This window comes from Rhinoderma darwinii, chromosome 6 (genome assembly GCF_050947455.1).
Source record: "Rhinoderma darwinii isolate aRhiDar2 chromosome 6, aRhiDar2.hap1, whole genome shotgun sequence".
Lineage (NCBI taxonomy): Eukaryota > Metazoa > Chordata > Amphibia > Anura > Rhinodermatidae > Rhinoderma > Rhinoderma darwinii.
The window spans coordinates 136744228-136763232 of NC_134692.1; the positions used below are offsets into that span (position 1 = coordinate 136744228).

A 19005-nucleotide genomic window follows, 5' to 3' on the forward strand; every position below is an offset into this window, starting at 1 on the left:
CCTATATACAAGAATATAACTACTATAATACTGCTCCTATATACAAGAATATAACTACTATAATACTGCCCCTATATACAAGAATATAACTACTATAATACTGCCCCTATATACAAGAATATAACTACTATAATACTGCCCCCTATATACAAGAATATAACTACTATAATACTGCCCCTATATACAAGAATATAACTACTATAATACTGCTCCTATATACAAGACTATAACTACTATAATACTGCCCCTATATACAAGAATATAACTACTATAATACTGCCCCTATATACAAGAATATAACTACTATAATACTGCCCCTATATACAAGAATATAACTACTATAATACTGCCCCTACGTACAGGAATATAACTACTATAATACTGCCCCTATATACAAGAATATAACTACTATAATACTGCTCCTATATACAAGAATATAACTACTATAATACTGCCCCCTATATACAAGAATATAACTACTATAATACTGCCCCCCTATATACAAGAATATAACTACTATAATACTGCCCCTATCTACAAGAATATAACTACTATAAGGCTGGGTTCACACGTGGCGGAATTTCACTTAAATTCCGCTGCGGACACTCCGCAGCGTTAATCCGCAGCGGAGCCGTTTGTCCATTGACTTACACTTTAATTTAGCAGTGTTCGTTTAGACGAGGCGTAAAATTCCGCTGCGGAGCATAGGCTGCGGAGCGGAATTTGGTGTCCGCAGCATGCTCTGTCTGTTGCGGAGCAGTGGCGGACTCATGGCGGAATTTCTCCATTGACTTCAATGGAGAGTCAAAATTCCGCAATGAAGTCCGCAGATCTTATGTGTGCTGCGGAGCGTATTGGTTTTACTACCATGACATTTCTTCATTCTGGCTGGACCTATGTATTTCTAGGTCTACAGCCAGACTGAGGAAGTCAATGGGGCTCCCGTAATGACGGGAGCGTTGCTAGGAGACGTCTGTAAATAGTCACTGTCCAGGGTGCTGAAAGAGTTAAGCGATCGGCAGTAACTGTTTCTGCACCCGGGACAGTGACTACCGATCTCAATATACATGTATCTGTAAAAAAATAGATAAGTTCATACTTACCGAGAACTCCCTGCGTCTGTCTCCAGTCCGGCCTCCCAGGATGACGTTTCAGTCTAAGTGACGGCTGCAGCCAATCACAGGCCAAGCACAGGCTGCAGCGGTCACATGGACTGGCGCGTCATCCAGGGAGGTCGGGCTGGATGCCGAAAGAGGGACGCGTCACCAAGACAACGGCCGGTAAGTATGAAAATCGTTTACTTTCACTAGGGAAAGTGCTGTCCCTTCTCTCTATCCTGCACTGATAGGGAGAAGGGAAGCACTTTTCCCGCAGTCCGCAGCAGCTAGTCCGCATCAATGTACTGCACATTTCGTGCAGATCCGCAGCAGAATCTGCAACGCAGATTCTGTGCGGCATTGATGCGGACAGTTGCGGAGGAAATCCGCCACGTGTGGTCATGCCCTAATACTGCCCCCTATATACAAGAATATAACTACTATAATACTGCTCCTATATACAAGAATATATCTACTATAATACTGCCCCCTATGTACAAGAATATAGCTACTATAATACTGCCCCTATATACAAGAATATAACTACTATAATACTCCCCTTATATACAAGAATATAACTACTATATAACTGCTCCTATATACAAGAATATAACTACTATATAACTGCTCCTATATACAAGAATATAACTACTATATAACTGCCCCCTATATACAAGAATATAACTACTATAATACTGCCCCCTATGTACAAGAATATATCTACTATAATACTGCCCCCTATATACAAGAATATATCTACTATAATACTGCCCCTATATACAAGAATATAACTACTATAATACTGCCCCCTATATACAAGAATATATCTACTATAATACTGCCCCTATATACAAGAATATAACTACTATAATACTGCCCCCTATGTACAAGAATATAACTACTATAATACTGCCCCCTATATACAAGAATATAACTACTATAATACTGCCCCTATATACAAGAATATAACTACTATAATACTGCCCCTATATACAAGAATATAACTACTATAATACTGCCCCTTTATACAAGAATATAACTACTATAATACTGCCCCCTATATACAAGAATATAACTACTATAATACTGCCCCTATATACAAGAATATAACTACTATAATACTGCTCCTATATACAAGAATATAACTACTATAATACTGCCCTTATATACAAGGATATAACTACTATATAACTGCCCCCTATATACAATAATATAACTACTATAATACTGCCCCCTATGTACAAGAATATAACTACTATAATACTGCCCCCTATATACAAGAATATAACTACTATAATACTGCCCCCTATATACAAGAATATAACTACTATAATACTGCCCCCTATATACAAGAATATAACTACTATAATACTGCTCCTATATACAAGAATATAACTACTATAATACTGCCCCTATATACAAGAATATAACTACTATAATACTGCCTCCTATATACAAGAATATAACAACTATAATACTGCCCCTATATACAAGAATATAACTACTATAATACTGCCCTTATATACAAGGATATAACTACTATATAACTGCCCCCTATATACAAGGATATAACTACTATAATACTGCCCCCTATGTACAAGAATATAACTACTATAATACTGCCCCCTATATACAAGAATATAACTACTATAATACTGCCCTTATATACAAGAATATAACTACTATAATACTGCCCTTATATACAAGAATATAACTACTATATAACTGCCCCCTATATACAAGAATATAACTACTATAATACTGCCCCCTATGTACAAGAATATAACTACTATAATACTGCCCCATGTACAAGAATATAACTACTATAATACTGCCCTCTATATACAAGAATATAACTACTATAATACTGCTCCTATATACAAGAATATAACTACTATAATACTGCCCCCTATATACAAGAATATAACTACTATAATACTGCTCCTATATACAAGAATATAACTACTATAATACTGCCCCCCTATATACAAGAATATAACTACTATAATACTGCCCCCCTATATACAAGAATATAACTACTATAATACTGCTCCTATATACAAGAATATAACTGCTATAATACTGCCCCCTATATACAAGAATATAACTACTATAATACTGCCCCTATGTACAAGAATATAACTACTATAATACTTCACTTCAAAGTTTAGTTGAATCACATTCTATGACTATTTGTATCAGTAAAGGGACACAGGCTGCAGATTACATCCCTGCCACCAGAGGGCAGTGGAAGGACAGCACTGACTCCTCTCCTCTCTATATACACCCGCCTCTCTGTGCCCCTCCTCAGAGGTGTGTGGTGTCTGCAGGAGGTGGGCACAGGGGCTGAGTACTTTGTTTCTTGTGGTAAAACCTTCCTGTATTTATAGATTTGCTGGAAGTAATTACATTACACTGATACTTTCTACATGGCAGCCACTTTATCCTCTTTTTCTTCCCTCACAGCAATGTCTGTTCCCTACAGGTTCATGTAAAACATAGGTGTAATATTCCTCCCTATTCCAGTTTCGTTAATTTTACCGCCATTAGATTGTATTGCGCTACAGATGAGATTATCGCTTCACGCAATTCCCTGGTCTATAGAGTACAATGGCCGAATCACCGAATCGCAAACCTGGCCAATTCACCTCATGGGATTATATTTGGTTAGAAAACATTAAAAACATGGCTGCCTTCTTCTTAAAGCTGCGCCGCTCCTGTCTATGCGTTGAGTCTGGTATTCATTTGAAGCTGCAATACCGGACACAGCCCAAGGGCAAGTGTGGCGCTGTTTTTAAAAGAGAGCAGCCATTTTTTCTAACCTCCTACAATCCCTGTAAGGACACATGCGTTGAAGCATAAAACCAATTCACTAGACGTTGAAATTTAAATTTGGCGAAAATATCCTCATCGCTATTTTGAATGAGGATTGAGATTCGCTTTTGGCAAATTTATGAGAGCAACAGGCCCATCCATTGACCCTTTGTTGTCTGTCGAACCAATAGAAACGATTCGCTGTAAGCGCTGGAAATAAGGCAGGGTATTGCCGCCATCTCTAATCGCCTGTAACCAGGGATGTCCATTGAATTTCTGGGCAGGATAATTTTGCCCCTCGCTAATAACGATATGATAATACATCAATAAACTGTATAAATAATATATAAGATTATGATCCACTTTCACTAGTCCCGGACGTCATGTGACGTAACCGACTGGACTGTCGCACAGCGGCATCAGTCCCACACATGAGGGTAACGTATCTAGCTAGGGTGGCGTAATGGCACAGCGGGAACGATAATAGTCTTAAAGATTGTTTATAATGTTGATTGAAAAAAAAAAAATGGAAAATGGGCATGAGTGATTGGCACGGCTCTGCCCTTGATGGTGTCCGCCCACTCTGCGCAGCACTGCCTATGTCGGTAGCGGCGTGGCACATAGTTGGGCACCACCATGATCGGATTAAGCAGGTTTTGTCACCGTTTTTTACCGATGACGAAAAACCGCTGAATAAACGCCACAAAATGGCGTAGGATAGAGCATGCTGTGATATGAATGGACATATCCTGATTGCGCAGGAGTAACATTCATTATGCCCGATTCATACCGGTGCAATCCTATACCAGGGCCGTCCACATAACCGCCTATGACTTCACATGCCACTGCATATAATGACATGTCAAATAGAATCCACATACATTATATATATATACATTTGTATAGTGAGATCGCGCTGTCTAGTATATTGTTATCATAAGAGGGAGACATATTAACCTGCTTTGATATAAAGAAACTGCAGACTTGTATTTGGCAAACAATAGTGAAATCTATCTATCTCATTACATTACTTATCCTGTACTGATCCTGAGTTACATCCCGTATTATACTCCAGAGCTGCACTCACTATTCTGCTGGTGGAGTCACTGTGTACATACATTACTTATCCTGTACTGATCCTGAGTTACATCCTGTATTATACTCCAGAGCTGCACTCACTATTCTGCTGGTGGAGTCACTGTGTACATACATTACTTATCCTGTACTGATCCTGAGTTACATCTTGTATTATACTCCAGAGCTGCACTCACTATTCTGCTGGTGGAGTCACTGTGTACATACATTACATTACTTATCCTGTACTGATCCTGAGTTACATCCTGTATTATACCCCAGAGCTGCACTCACTATTCTGCTGGTGGAGTCACTGTGTACATACATTACATTACTTGTCCTGTACTGATCCTGAGTTACATCCTGTATTATACTCCAGAGCTGCACTCACTATTCTGCTGGCGGAGTCACTGTGTACATATATTACATTACTTATCCTGTACTGATCCTGAGTTACATCCTGTATTATACTCCAGAGCTGCACTTACTATTCTGCTGGTGGAGTCACTGTGTACATACATTACATTACTTATCCTGTACTGATCCTGAGTTACATCCTGTATTATAGTCCAGAGCTGTACTCACTATTCTGCTGGTGGAGTCACTGTCTACATACATTACATTACTTATCCTGTACTGATCCTGAGTTACATCCTGTATTATACTCCAGAGCTGTACTCACTATTCTGCTGGTGGAGTCACTGTGTACATACATTATATTACTTATCCTGTACTGATCCTGAGTTACATGCTGTGTTATACTCCAGAGCTGCACTCACTATTCTGCTGGTGGAGTCACTGTGTACATACATTACATTACTTATCCTGTACTGATCCTGAGTTATATCCTGTATTATACTCCAGAGCTGCACTCACTATTCTGCTGGTGGAGTCACTGTGTACATACATTACATTACTTATCCTGTACTGATCCTGAGTTACATCCTGTATTATACTCCAGAGCTGCACTCACTATTCTGCTGGTGGAGTCACTGTGTACATACATTACATTACTTATCCTGTACTGATCCTGAGTTACATCCCGTATTATACTCCAGAGCTGCACTCACTATTCTGCTGGTGGAGTCACTGTGTACATACATTACATTACTTATCCTGTACTGATCCTGAGTTACATCCCGTATTATACTCCAGAGCTGAGCTCACTATTCTGCTGGTGGGTCTCTCTCTCTCTCTCTCTCTCTCTCTTTCTATCTCTCCAGGCAGAATAATAGGTGATGGGAGCCCGTCCCTTCGTCTGTGTAGTGTCTCCATGAGTCACCATTTTCTGACCTAGAAGCGATGCTCGGAATCAGTGAGAAAAAAACTTCCATGTGCCCCCCATGTGAATATTGGGGTTTACATGGAAGTGCAGTAGATCAGTGTTCTCAATGTTTCTAAGTACCCCCTACTCAAATACATAACATGAAATTACCCCCAAGGCCATGATCATACATTCAGCTGCACCCATTAAAGAACAGAATGAGGACAGTGCAAGTACCCCTTACACCCTATATGTCCACAGGTTGAGAACCTAGGCATTAGAGCCCATATTATAAGTTGGTAGCCATGGGGCCGGTGCCCTTTTTGCTCCCCACAACTTCAAAATCATCAGTTTGAGGTAACATCACCTAACACCACTAGGAGGAGCTCACTGCATACAGAATTATACAACTCCTATTGAACTAAGTAAGCTCCCCCTAGTGGTGACTGCAGGCAGCAAGAATTTTAAGATTTCAAAAGGACCTGTCACCTCTCCTGACATATCTATTTTAGTAAATAATAATATTCCCCTTTAAATAACAATTCTGCAGCGTCTTTTCTTAAAGCTACAGTATGCCGTTCTTCTGTTATTCCTCTTATAAATGTATGAATAAATTTACATCTGGGTGCTACCAGTTGGGGGTGTGTCCCTACACAGACTCACACTGTCCAATCAGTGCTGGCAGAGTGAGACTGCGTCGGGACACACCCCTTTGACAAGAGGAATGGTAATACCCAGTTATCAATTTATTAATACATTTCTAGGAGGAATAACAGAGGAACGGCACAACGCAGAGTTCGGAAAAAAATACGTTCCAGAATTTTAATTTCACAGGGAATACAAGTATTTACTAAAACAGACACGTCAGGAGAGGTCACTGTCTGTTTGTGTGACGTTAAGCAGGGTATTTGGAGCTCTGTATCAGGAAAACACATAGTAAAAAACTGATCAACACCGAATGTTGGACACCAGGTCTAATAAGTATTTTCTTACTCTCTTGACCTTGTAGATTAGAGGATGGCGTCTTGCACCTTCCGTCAAGATTTTGTCAACATTTCCGACCTACACCCTAATCTCTCTCGCCCAGTAAGTATCAGTGACTTTGTTATCTTGCTCTGCTCCGCCAATGTCCCATCCGCCTCAACCCCCACTACAAACGACCTCATTGTCACCGTATTTCCCCACCGCGATACCCACGTTTCTGTTACCACAATACTCTAATTGTCTCCGTCCTTTATTTACACTGCAGGAGATGTAAACTGATGCTGCTGGTGCTGTCCAGGGATGTGTCATGGTGCCCGGCCCTGCACTTATGCGCCAGCCAAGTCTTTGTTGGAGCGTATGAGAGACCCTTTTGTATCTGCCTGATCGCCCGCTGAATAGATAATTGCTGAGACCCAGCAAAGTAAAAATCATAATGCAGCGAGGGACGTCTGGTATTTTCCTCTCTTGACGGCAAAATTTGAGCCGTTCTAGCTGTCCCTAGCAATTTGCCTCAACAGTTGTGTGTTACAGCCCCATTAAATTCCCCTTTGGCTCATTTTATTTTTATTCAAAGGCTGGTAAGTGCACAGGAGGGGAAATAGGCTTTGTCCCGCTGTGTCCGTGGGTTCAAAAACAAAAATTGCTTGTCATAAACAAGGCCAGTGCTCTTAACCCCTTCCCTCTTTAGCCACTTTTGACCTTCCTGACAGAGCCTCATTTTTCAAATCTGACATGTGTCACTTTATGTGGTAATAACTCCGGAATGCTTTCACCTATCCAAGCGATTCTGAGATTGTTTTCTCGTGACACATTGGACTTTATGTTACTGGCAAAATTTGCTCGATATGTTCAGTATTTAATTGTGAAAAACACCAAAATTTAGCGAAAAATTGCAAAAATTAGCATTTTTCTCAATTTAAATGTATCTGCTTGTAAGACAGGCAGTTATAATACACAAAATTGTTGCTAATTAACATCCCCCATATGTCTACTTTAGATTGGCATCGTTTTTTGAACATCCTTTTATTTTTCTATGACCTCACAAGGCTTAGAACTTTAGCAGCAATTTCTCACATTTTCAAGAAAATTTCAAAAGGCTATTTTTACAGGGGCCAGTTCAGTTGTGAAGTGGCTTTGAGGGCCTTATATATTAGAAACCCCAAAAAAGTCACCCCATTTTAAAAACTTCACCCCTCAAAGTATTCAAAACAGCATTTAGAAAATGTCTTAACCCTTTAAACATTTCACAGGAATTAAAGCAAAGTAGAGGTGAAATTTACAAATTTCATATTTTTCTGCAGAAATACATTTTTAATACAATTTTTTTTATAACACAGAAGGTTTTACCAGAGAAATGCAACTCAATATTTGTTGCCCAGTTTTTGCAGTTTTAGGAAATATCCCACATGTGGCCGTAGCGTGCTACTGGACTGAAACACCGGCCTCAGAAGCAAAGGAGCACCTAGTGGATTTTGGGGCCTTATTTTTGTTAGAATATATTTTAGGCACCATGTCAGGTTTGAAGGGCTCTTGCGGTGCCAAAACAGTCAAAATCCCCCAAAAGTGACCCCATCTGGGAAACTAGACACCTCAAGGAAATTATCTAGGGGTGTAGTGAGCATTTTCACCGCACAGGTTTTTTACAGAAATTATTGGAAGTAGGCCGTGAAAATTAAAATCAACATTTCTTCAAAGAAAATGTAGGTTTAGCGATTTTTTTTCTCATTTCCACAAGGACTAAAGGAGAAAAAGCACCGCAAAATTTGTAAAGCAATTTCTCCCGAGTAAAACAATACCTCACATGTGGTAATAAACGGTTGTTTGGAGACACGGCGTGGCTGAGAAGGGAAAGAGCGCCATTTGGCTTTTGGAGTTCACATTTAGCAGGAATGGTTTGCGGAGGCCATGTCACATTTACAAAGCCCCTGAGGGGACAAAACAGTGAAAACCCCAAACAAGTGACCCCATTTTGGAAACTATACCCCTTGAGGAAATTATCTAGGGGTATAGTGAGCATTTTGACCCCACAGGTTTTTTGCAGAAATTTTTGCAAGTAGGCTGTGAAAATGAAAATCTACAATTTTTCAAATAAAATGTAGGTTTAGCTAATTTTTTTTCATTTCCACAAGGACTAAAGGAGAAAAATCACCATAAAATTTGTAAAGAAATTTCTCCCGAGTAAAACAGTACCCCACATGTGGTAATAAACGGCTGTTTGGACACACGGCGAGGCTGAGAAGGGAAAGAGCGCCATTTGGCTTTTGGAACTCAAATTTAGCAGGAATGGTTTGCGGAGGCCAGGTCACATTTACAAAGCCCCTGAGGGGACAAAACAGTGGAAACCCCCCACAAGTGACCCCATTTTGGAAACAACACCCATTGAGGAAATTATCTAGGGGTATGGTGAGCGATTTGACACCACAGTTTTTTTGCAGAAATTATTGGAAGTAGGCCCTGAAAATAATAATCTACATTTTTTCAAAGAAAATGTAGGTTTAGCTAATTTTTTCTCATTTCCAGAAGGACTAAAGGAGAAAAAGCACCACAAAATTTGTAAAGCAATTTCTCCCGAGTAAAACAATACCCCACATGTGGTAATAAACGGCTGTTTGGACACACGGCAGGGCTTAGAAGGGAAAGAGCACTATTTGACTTTTTGAGATCACATTTAGCAGGAATGATTTGCGGAGGCCATGTCACATTTGCAAAGCCCCTGAGGGGACAAAACAATGAAAACGCCCAAAAAGGGACTCCATTTAGGAAACTACACCTCTTGAAGAATGCATCTAGGGGTGTAGTGAGCATTTTGACCCCACAGATGTTTCATAGAATTTATTAGAATTAGGCAGTGAAAATAAAAACAGTCCTTTTTCTTCAATAAGACGTAGCTTTAGCGCAAATTTTTTCATTTTCTCAACAAATAAAGGAAAAAAAGAACCCAACATTTGTAAAGCTATTTCTCCCGAGTACGGCAATACCCCATATGTGGTCATAAACTGCTGTTTGGGCAAACGGCAGGGCTCAGAAGGGAAGGACCGCCATTTGGAGTGCAGATGTTGCTGGATTGGTTTCTGGGCACCTGTGGGCCCAAAACAGTGGAAACCCCCCAGAAGTGACCCCATTTTGTAAACTACACCCCTCAATGCATTTACCAAGGGGTGTAGTAAGCATTTTAACCCTGCAGGTGTTTTGTAGAAATTAGTGTGCGCTCAATGTTGCAGAGTGAAAATGGGATTTTTTTCCATAGATATGCCAATATGTGGTGCCCGGCTTGTGCCACCATAACAAGACAGCTCTCTAATTATTATGCGGTGTTTCCCGGTTTTAGAAACACCCTACATGTGGCCCTAATCTTTTGTCTGGACATATGACAGGGCTCAGAAGTGAAGAGTACCATGCGGAGTGGAGGCCTAATTTGGCGATTTACAAAGTATTGGTTCACAACTGCAGAGGCTCAGATGTGAAATAATAAAAAGAAACCCCTGATAAGTGACCCCATTATGGAACTGCACCCCTCAAGGCATTTATTAAGGGGTGTAGTGAGCATTTTCACCCCACAGGTCTTTTCCATAAATGAATGCGCTGCGGATGGTGCAAATTAAAAATTTATATTTTTCCCTAGATATGCCATTCAGTGGCAAATATGTCATGCCCAGCTTATGACGCTGGAGACACACACCACAAAAATTGTTAAAAGGGTTCTCACGGGTATGACGGTGCCATATATGTTGAAGGAAACTGCTGTTTGGGCACGCTGTAGGGTTCAGGGCCGAGGGAGCACCATTTGGCTTTTGGAGAGCGGATTTTGCTTGGTACTATATTTGTTTGAGTATTGCTGGTGTTTTATAATGTGGGGGTACATGTAAGCGGGGCGGAGTATATAAGGGGCATAGTCAGGTGGTATAAAAAAATAAAAATAATCCATAGATGTGTGTTACGCTGTGAAGCAATCCTTTCTGCACAGGCCGGTGTCGCACTGATAAATGGTGTCATTTCTTATCCCCCTTTTGGTCCACACTCCGCGCCTTTGTAGTTTGGGGAATTTTGCTGGGAAAGTATTATCCTGGTATAATACGGGCACCGTCGCTTCCATCGGATATGATTGGGCCCTCCCTTCCTGGTTCCCTAATTTTAGGTCCTTGATAAATCGCCTCTTGAAACAGAAGAAATGTTCTCCTCGGGCACAACTGCATATTTTTTTATTTCCTGACTTATTGGAGCCATAACTAATTTTATTTTTCATAGACGTAGCGGTATGAGGGCTGGTTTGTTGCGGGACGAGCTGTAGTTATTATTGGTACCATTTTGGGGTACATGTGACTTTTTGATCACCTTTTATCCTATTTTTTGGGATGCCAGGTAAACCAAAAAACGCAATTCTGGCACAGCTTTTTTTGGTTTTTTTTTATACAGAGTTCACCACGCATTATAAACTACATGTTACCTTTATTCTGCGGGTCAGTACGATTCCGGCGATACCTCATTTATAGAACTTTTTTATGTTTTACAACTTTTTGCACAATAAAATTACTTTTGTAAAAAGAATGTATTTTTTCTGTCGCCAAGTTGTGAGAACCATAACGTTTTAATTTTTTTGTCGACGGAGTTGTATGAGGGCTTGTTTTTTGCGGGACGAGCTATAGTTTTTATAGGTACCATTTTTGGATACGTGCGACTTTTTGATCACTTTTTATTGTAATATTTGTAGGGCAAAGTGACTAAAAAACAGAAACTCTGGTAACGTTTTTTACGGGTTTTTTTTACGCTGTTCACCGCGTGCAATAAATAATATAATATTTTGATACCTCCGGTCGTTACGGTCGTGGCGATACCAAATACATATGGTTTATTATTATTTTTCAATAATAAAGGACTTGATAAGAGTAAAAGGGGGATTGTGTGTTATTTGATTACTTGAAACTTTTATTGTTTTCAAACTTTTATTTTTTGCGCTTTTTTTTACACTTTTTTATACTTTTTTTACACTTTTTCTCAAGTCCCACTAGGGGACTTGAAGGTCCAACGGTCAGATTTTTTTTTTTCTAATACATTGCACTACCTATGTAGTGCAATGTATTAGATCTGTCAGTCATTCACTGACAGCAAGCCGTTTAGGCTTCGCCTCCCGGCGGGGCCTAAATCGGCTTCCGTAATGGCAGAGCAGGAGACCATTGTGTCTCCTGTTGCCATAACAGCAGTCGCCAGTCCCGATTGCCTGTCAGGGCTGGCGATCTGCTTGTAACCGCTACGATGCAGCAATCGCTTTCGATTGCTGCATCGAAGGGGTTAATGGCAGGGATCGGAGCTAGCTCCGGTTCCTGCCGTTACAGGTGGATGTCAGCTGTACAGTACAGCTGACTTCCACCGCTGATGACGCCGGATCAGCTCCTGACCCGGCGCCATCTTGCCGGCAGCTACGGAAGCCGATCAGGCTCCGCCGCCGGGCGGATCTTGACCGGCTTCGGTGCTAGGCAGACCGGGAGGCCAGTATTAGGCCTCCGGTTGCCATTGCAGCCACCGGAACCCCGGCAATTTCATTACTGGGGTTCCGATGAGCTGCAAACACCTTAAGTGCAGCGATCGCGTTTGAGCGCTGCACTTAAGGGGTTAATGGCGGGGATCGAAGCTAATTTCGGTCCCCGCCGTTACAGTCGGATGTCAGCTGTAAGATACAGCTGAGATCCGGTGATGATGGGACCGGCTCAGCTTCTGAGCCGGTGCCAAACGTTTGACGTACATGTACGGCAAGATGCGGGAAGTCAGTACTTTCCATGACGTACATGTACGTCAAATGTCGGGAAGGGGTTAATCGAACACAATTTACTCATGTTTTTATTGCATTTGCAGACATTTTCCAAGACCTGTTTACATTTAGAGACCTTCACCCTCAATTACAAAAAAAAAAAAAAAATCCTAGTGGAAGTCATTGGTGTGTCCTGTCAAAAAGTTCAGCCTGTTTCGGGAAAAGCTGGGTGACCACCATTGAAACCATCACTATAGAGCCCACAGGGTCCATTACGTGGCTTTCCTAGGATCCTGAATAGCAAATCCATACTTTTACACACTGGCTAGAAAGCTACAGGTTTCCTAAGGCCCCATGCACACAACCATCATTTTCATCCGTAATTACAGATGCGTGAAATTGCGGACCCATTCATTTCTATTGGCCACGGACACCTTTCCGTATATTTACAGATGTGTGTCTCCGTGCGGTAGAAATAATCTGCAAAATCTAGAACATGGCCTATTCTTGTCCGCAATTGCGGCACAGACTTCCCATAGAGGTCTATAGGCGCTTCCACAATTGCGGATGGCTACGGATGTGTATCCATAGCCGTCGGATCCGTATTTGCGGACAGAAAAACCATTACGGTCGTGTGCATGAGGCCTAAAACTGACCCTTTTTATTGATCAGGTCCCCTGGCAACTAACTGATCAGAGCAGATGTGCTGCTGTTGGCCCCTATGGGGAGTTTCTTATTGCTGGAGGATCACTCAGTGAGTGATCAATTTCCCTGGAGCACGGGTAAAAGTGAAGCATTACACAGCGTCCCTATTAAAATTAGTGGCGGGTCATTGTAATGCATAGACCGGTCCTCCAGAGAGAGAAAGAGGTGCACTTTGCTGCGGCTTTCTGCTCTGGTTATTAAAAGGGGATGTCCTGATCAGGAGACCCTACCTCTATTAACTTGGTATATGGAAAGGTGTTTCCTAAAGGGGGCAACCCCCTCCAAGTTGTTACATTGTGCACTTAATAAAATCCTACTATGCAAGGTGATCCTGTTGCTCTTCACTAAATGACAGGGCCGATGTCAATTTAATCGGAACAGGTCTAGTCACTTGATTTTTGGGTAAAGCTCGTTTTGAGGGTTTCAGCACTGTTCACACTTGTGTTGTGGGTTCCATTTATAGCTGAAACCAAAGCCGTATCCGTTGCAGAGGTGGGACCCGCATCTATCTGACATTTATGACATATCCTGTGGACACTTAATGAAAGTATGTACATAGCAAATGCACCAAAACCTTAAAGGGGTTGTCCCAAGATCGACATTTATCACCTATCGTGGGGCCCCAAACAATCAGACATTTATCACCTATCCTGTGGATCTTAGGTCAACCCCATTAAGGCCGGGTTCCCACGTAGCGTAAACGCTGCGGAATTTCCGCAACAGAATTCTGTGCGGAAATTCCGCAGCATTTACAGTAGCAGCAAAGTCAATAAGATTTAGAAAATCACATGCCCATGCGGCGGAAAAATAATGCTTACGCTGCGTTTATTAAATTCCGCAGCATGTCAATTTATGCTGCGTTTTCATTGATTTTCTGTTGCGGGTTTTCCCTATTGCGGTGTAATCGCAGCGTTTATGCCGCAAAAATTGCAACTACAGAAAAAGATAACAAAACATACCCAGAAGTCTGTGTTTCTTCGTCCAGTCCGGCCTCCTGGCATGACGTTACATCCCATGTGACCGCTGCTGCAGCCAATCACAGGCTGCAGCGGTCACATGGGCTGCAGCATCATCCAGGGAGGCTGGACCGGATTGCACAGGAGGAATGCAGCGCCATAACAACGGCCTACGTAAGTATCAGTGTTTTTTAGCGCTGCTTTCCGCAGCGAAAATTTCTGTCCAAGAAAAAGCAACATGATGTGGTGTGGTTTTCGGACGGACTGTACTGCGAGTTCCAGGTCGGATACGCTGCGTGTTTTTTACGAAATCTTCCACATAACATTTTATGAAAAGTGCCATAGAAATCATTGATGATTTGCTTACATTGTGGTATCTGAAGATCGCTTTTTGCTGTATTTCCCCTTCGATGTGTATGTGTCCTTCCCTCTGGAGATTATTCATACAAACAGTACAGTAACGGGTCTATTGCAGTAACACAGCCGCACGCCAGGTTTGTTAATATACCTTCGCACATATTTTACAAAATCCAATATGTTGTCATACAGTTCAGGACAGCGTTGCCATACTTTCAATTAGCCTGTGACATATATAATCAATGTGCCGGTTAATGTTTACAGTGTGAGGAGCGGAACCCCTAATGCTTTCAGCATGCCGGCTCTTTATAAGTGAAACATAATAAGATAATCACATTTAAATACACTTGCACTCCTAGCGGGGGAGGAAGGGGCGTGAGGAATTTTGCAATGTATAATAATTTAGAATGTCATACAAAAATCTTACATGTGAGAGTCCAAATTACGAGGGATTACAGGAAATTCAAACACTTAAGGAAACTACGGCCAATGAAGGTTCGTTCGTTTGTCCAATTTAATGATTAAGTGGAATGAGGAGAAACATTGTCAGGGGGGTATTATGTTCCGCACATGTCAGCTCTTGCGCTGACATAGTTTCTATAAAATCTAATAGCTCATTGTACAGATTTACTGGGTGGTGGGGAACAAACATCGTTGTGTAATTGGTATTCAAAAAATTTTTTTTAATTTAAAAATGGTAACATTTGCTTTAGCGGGTGGTGGGGTATAATAGCATGAAATGTAATTTGCAAACTACATCTGTGTTTTATTTGTGTACAGCATAGCATTTTTATTTTTCAGAGCATAATAGGCATCGTAATTGGGAAAACAGATGTCAAAGGATTTCCAGACCGAAAAAGTTAAGCCTGCTTTATTATTTCTTGAGAGCTCGGAGAGTTGCGTGAAAGTCAGAATTTTTTTTTTTTCCCTTTATGATTTATTTTTATTTTAGGGGCTTTGTAAATGATTAATGTTAATTCATGTGAACAAATTACTTAATACATTGGAGGAAATCAGTTCTGTTTCCCCCTTCTGTTTAACCTACGGAACAGAATTCATGTCGGCAAATTCTGTAAAAAATTAATTCATTAAGATATAAAGGCTGGATTCTCACGGGATGGAAATGCTGCAGATTTTTTTCAAAATTGCAGCCTGCTCTTTCTGTTCTGGATGTTTACTTTGGATTTCATCCTTTTTAGGCCTTATTCACACACAGTTCAGTTTTTATAGTGCAGTTTTTAAAGCCACAACCAGGAATGTATGCGGAAAAAAAAGGAGGTGATATAGAATCTTTTCTATATACTATTCCTACCTTCACGATCCAATCCTGGTTGTGGCTTCAAGAACTGCATTAAAAAACTGCACCAAACTGAACTGTGTGAACAAGGCCTTAGGGTATGTTCACACGTAGAGTCAAAAACGTCTCAAAATACGGAGCTGTTTTCAAGGGAAAACAGCCCCTGATTTTCAGACGTTTTTTGGGCAACTCGCGTTTTTCGCTGCGTTTTGGAGGCGTTTTCGCAGCGTTTTTTACGGCCGTTTTTGGAGCTGTTTTCATTGGAGTCTATGAGAAAACGGCTCCAAAAACGTCCCAAGAAGTGTCCTGCACTTCTTTTGACGAGGCTGTAATTTTACGAGCCATCTTTTGACAGCGACGCGTAAAATTACAGGTTGTCGGCACAGAACATCGTAAGACCCATTGAAAGTAATGGGCAGATGTTTGCCGACGTATTGGAGGCGTTTTTTCAGACGTAATTCGAGGCGTAAAACGCCTCCAATACGTCTGAAAATAGATCGTGTGCACCCAGCCTAAATGTAGAAAGGGTGACATCTGCACGTAACATGAGGGACGTCAACAGTAGACAGGATGCCATAGCAATTTCCTAGCGCCGTTGACACTTTTTTTCTAACAAAAAATTACTTATGTGGACATCCCTGAAAACCATTTTTTTTTAAAAAATTTAAATGGATCCAAAATTCTTGATGCCTGCAGCCACCACTAGGGGGAGCTTAAGAGCATACTATATATAGCTCTCATTGAACTCAATAATAAAACTGTATGCAGTTAGTTCCCCCTAATGGTGGACGCAGAAAGCGAGAATTTTATAATTTAAAGGGGTTATGTGGGGACCAAAAATTATCATCAGTGTAGTCCCTGCAGTATGTGAGTACACTCGCTAATATACATTCCATTCCCCGGTTGCGCTGATTCTGACTTTTTCACATAGTGCTGCCGGGGGACCGGGTGTCTAGTTGCACCATCTTTTTTGATGACGATATGACTCTTCGTCATGTGAGACGACACTTCTGGCCCCGCTGTACCCCATGTATAAGCAGGAGCAGTAGTACAGCGAGTACATGGAGTACAGTGGGGCCGGTCACATGACCAAGAATCGTATAGTCAACAAAAAGGCTGTGCAGATAGACTTGCGTCCCCCCTATAGCGCTATAAAAATCTATGAAAATCTCTGAATCAGAGCGACGGGGGAGCGTAATGTATATTAGCGAGTGTACTAATAATTTTCGGTACCCACATAACCCCTATAACTGTATGTCTATGCAGAAGATTTGGAACTGTGTAAAAACGAAGCACCAACCACTATAAAGATATATTAAGAAATCAATCAGCACAGAATGCTGGACCTAAAAATGTCATGGTGTTGAAAGGTGGGGATTCACTTTAAGGTTAGGTCATATGGCTATTGAGGGCACCAAGTGAATTATTAGTTCATGAACTCAGTGAATGAATTCTTAAGTATATTCTAAGATATAATAACAGTAATAATCAGTCTGATGTGTCTGTGTTTGTCCTTCATACTCACAGGTTTCCATTTATTTTTTTATTTAAAGGAACACTCCGAGTAAAACGTATGCACTGTGTGATGCCTAGCATAGTGTTGGCGCAGTGCAACTCGACACAGTGATTCTTTTCTAGGTGTTCAATAATTGTACTGTTCTAGTTTTCTTCTTCTCCACTCATATAGTAAGCTATCTGCCTCTCATAACTTTTGGGAGTTTTCCAGGAAAACGTAACGCAACTGTACTGACTCCAATTGACAGAATCAATTAAGTATAATTTTTGAGATATGGCAAAAGTTAATTGAAATGTCACCGTATGCAGGAATTACTCCCTCTTATTCCATCTAGATATTGGATCAGAGAGGTACACCTTCAGCTTTACAGTAAGAGATTCACCATCCGCTTTCATAAACGCCTCGTGTTGGGGTAGAGAAGACTATATTAAATCGCTGTCTGAAAGTTTCCGGGTCGGTGACTGCGGTAGGTTAAAATATGGCAGCTACCATGTTATTCTGTTATTCATGGAAAGCAAATGGGCTGAAACCGTGTCTAAACTGTAAACTGATTTCTCAAGACTTAGGGGGGATTCACACGAGCGTGTATTCGGTCCGTGCGGGCCGCGTGGTTTTCACGCGGCACGCATGGACCAATACAAGTCTATGGGGCAGTACAGACAGTCCGTGCTTTTTGCGCAGCGTTTGTCTGCTGCGCAAAAAGCGCGACAGGTTCAATAACTCTGCGTATTTCGCGCATCACGCACCCATTGAAGTCAATGGGTGCGTGAAAATCACGCGCACCACACGGAAGCACTTCCGTGGGACGAGCGTGATTCGCGCAACAGCAGTGAAAAGGATGAATGAAAACCGAAAAGCACCACGTGCTTTTCTGTTTCCGAACATCCAAACGGAGTGTCTTTGCGATGAGCGAAGCCGGACAAGCGTACCGAACTTCACCGGGTTCGGCCAAACTCGTTTTGGCCGATCCCGGCAAAAAAATTATCGGTACGCGACGTCAGGAGATAGTCACTGTCCATGGTGCTGAAAGAGTTAAACTGTTTCAGCACCATGGACAGTGACTTGCGATCCCAAAATACATTAACCTGTAAAAAAAACCGAAGTTCTAACTTACCGATTACTCCTGTCTCCTTCCTGCAGTCCGACCTCCCGGGATGACACTTCAGTTCAAGTGACAGCTCCAGCCAATCACAGGCCA

General features: G+C 41.4%; 1 protein-coding gene across 5 annotated transcripts in view; it reads left to right on the forward strand.

Moving 5' to 3' along the window:
* Window positions 1-3392: 3392 nt before the first annotated feature.
* MEIOB (meiosis specific with OB-fold) overlaps window positions 3393-19005 on the forward strand; it is a 39217-nt gene continuing 23604 nt past the window's right edge. For 2 of the 5 annotated variants that reach the window (XM_075830577.1, XM_075830580.1), the window contains exons 1-4: window positions 3393-3464; window positions 7259-7335; window positions 15796-15853; window positions 18142-18273. In XM_075830577.1, the coding sequence (XP_075686692.1) occupies window positions 7267-7335; window positions 15796-15853; window positions 18142-18273 (259 nt within the window). In that variant the 5' untranslated portion in view covers window positions 3393-3464; window positions 7259-7266. Of the gene's footprint in view, window positions 3465-7258; window positions 7336-15795; window positions 15854-18139; window positions 18274-19005 lie in introns of those variants that run through there. The other 3 variants (XM_075830578.1, XM_075830579.1, XM_075830581.1) reach the window with 3 other exon arrangements.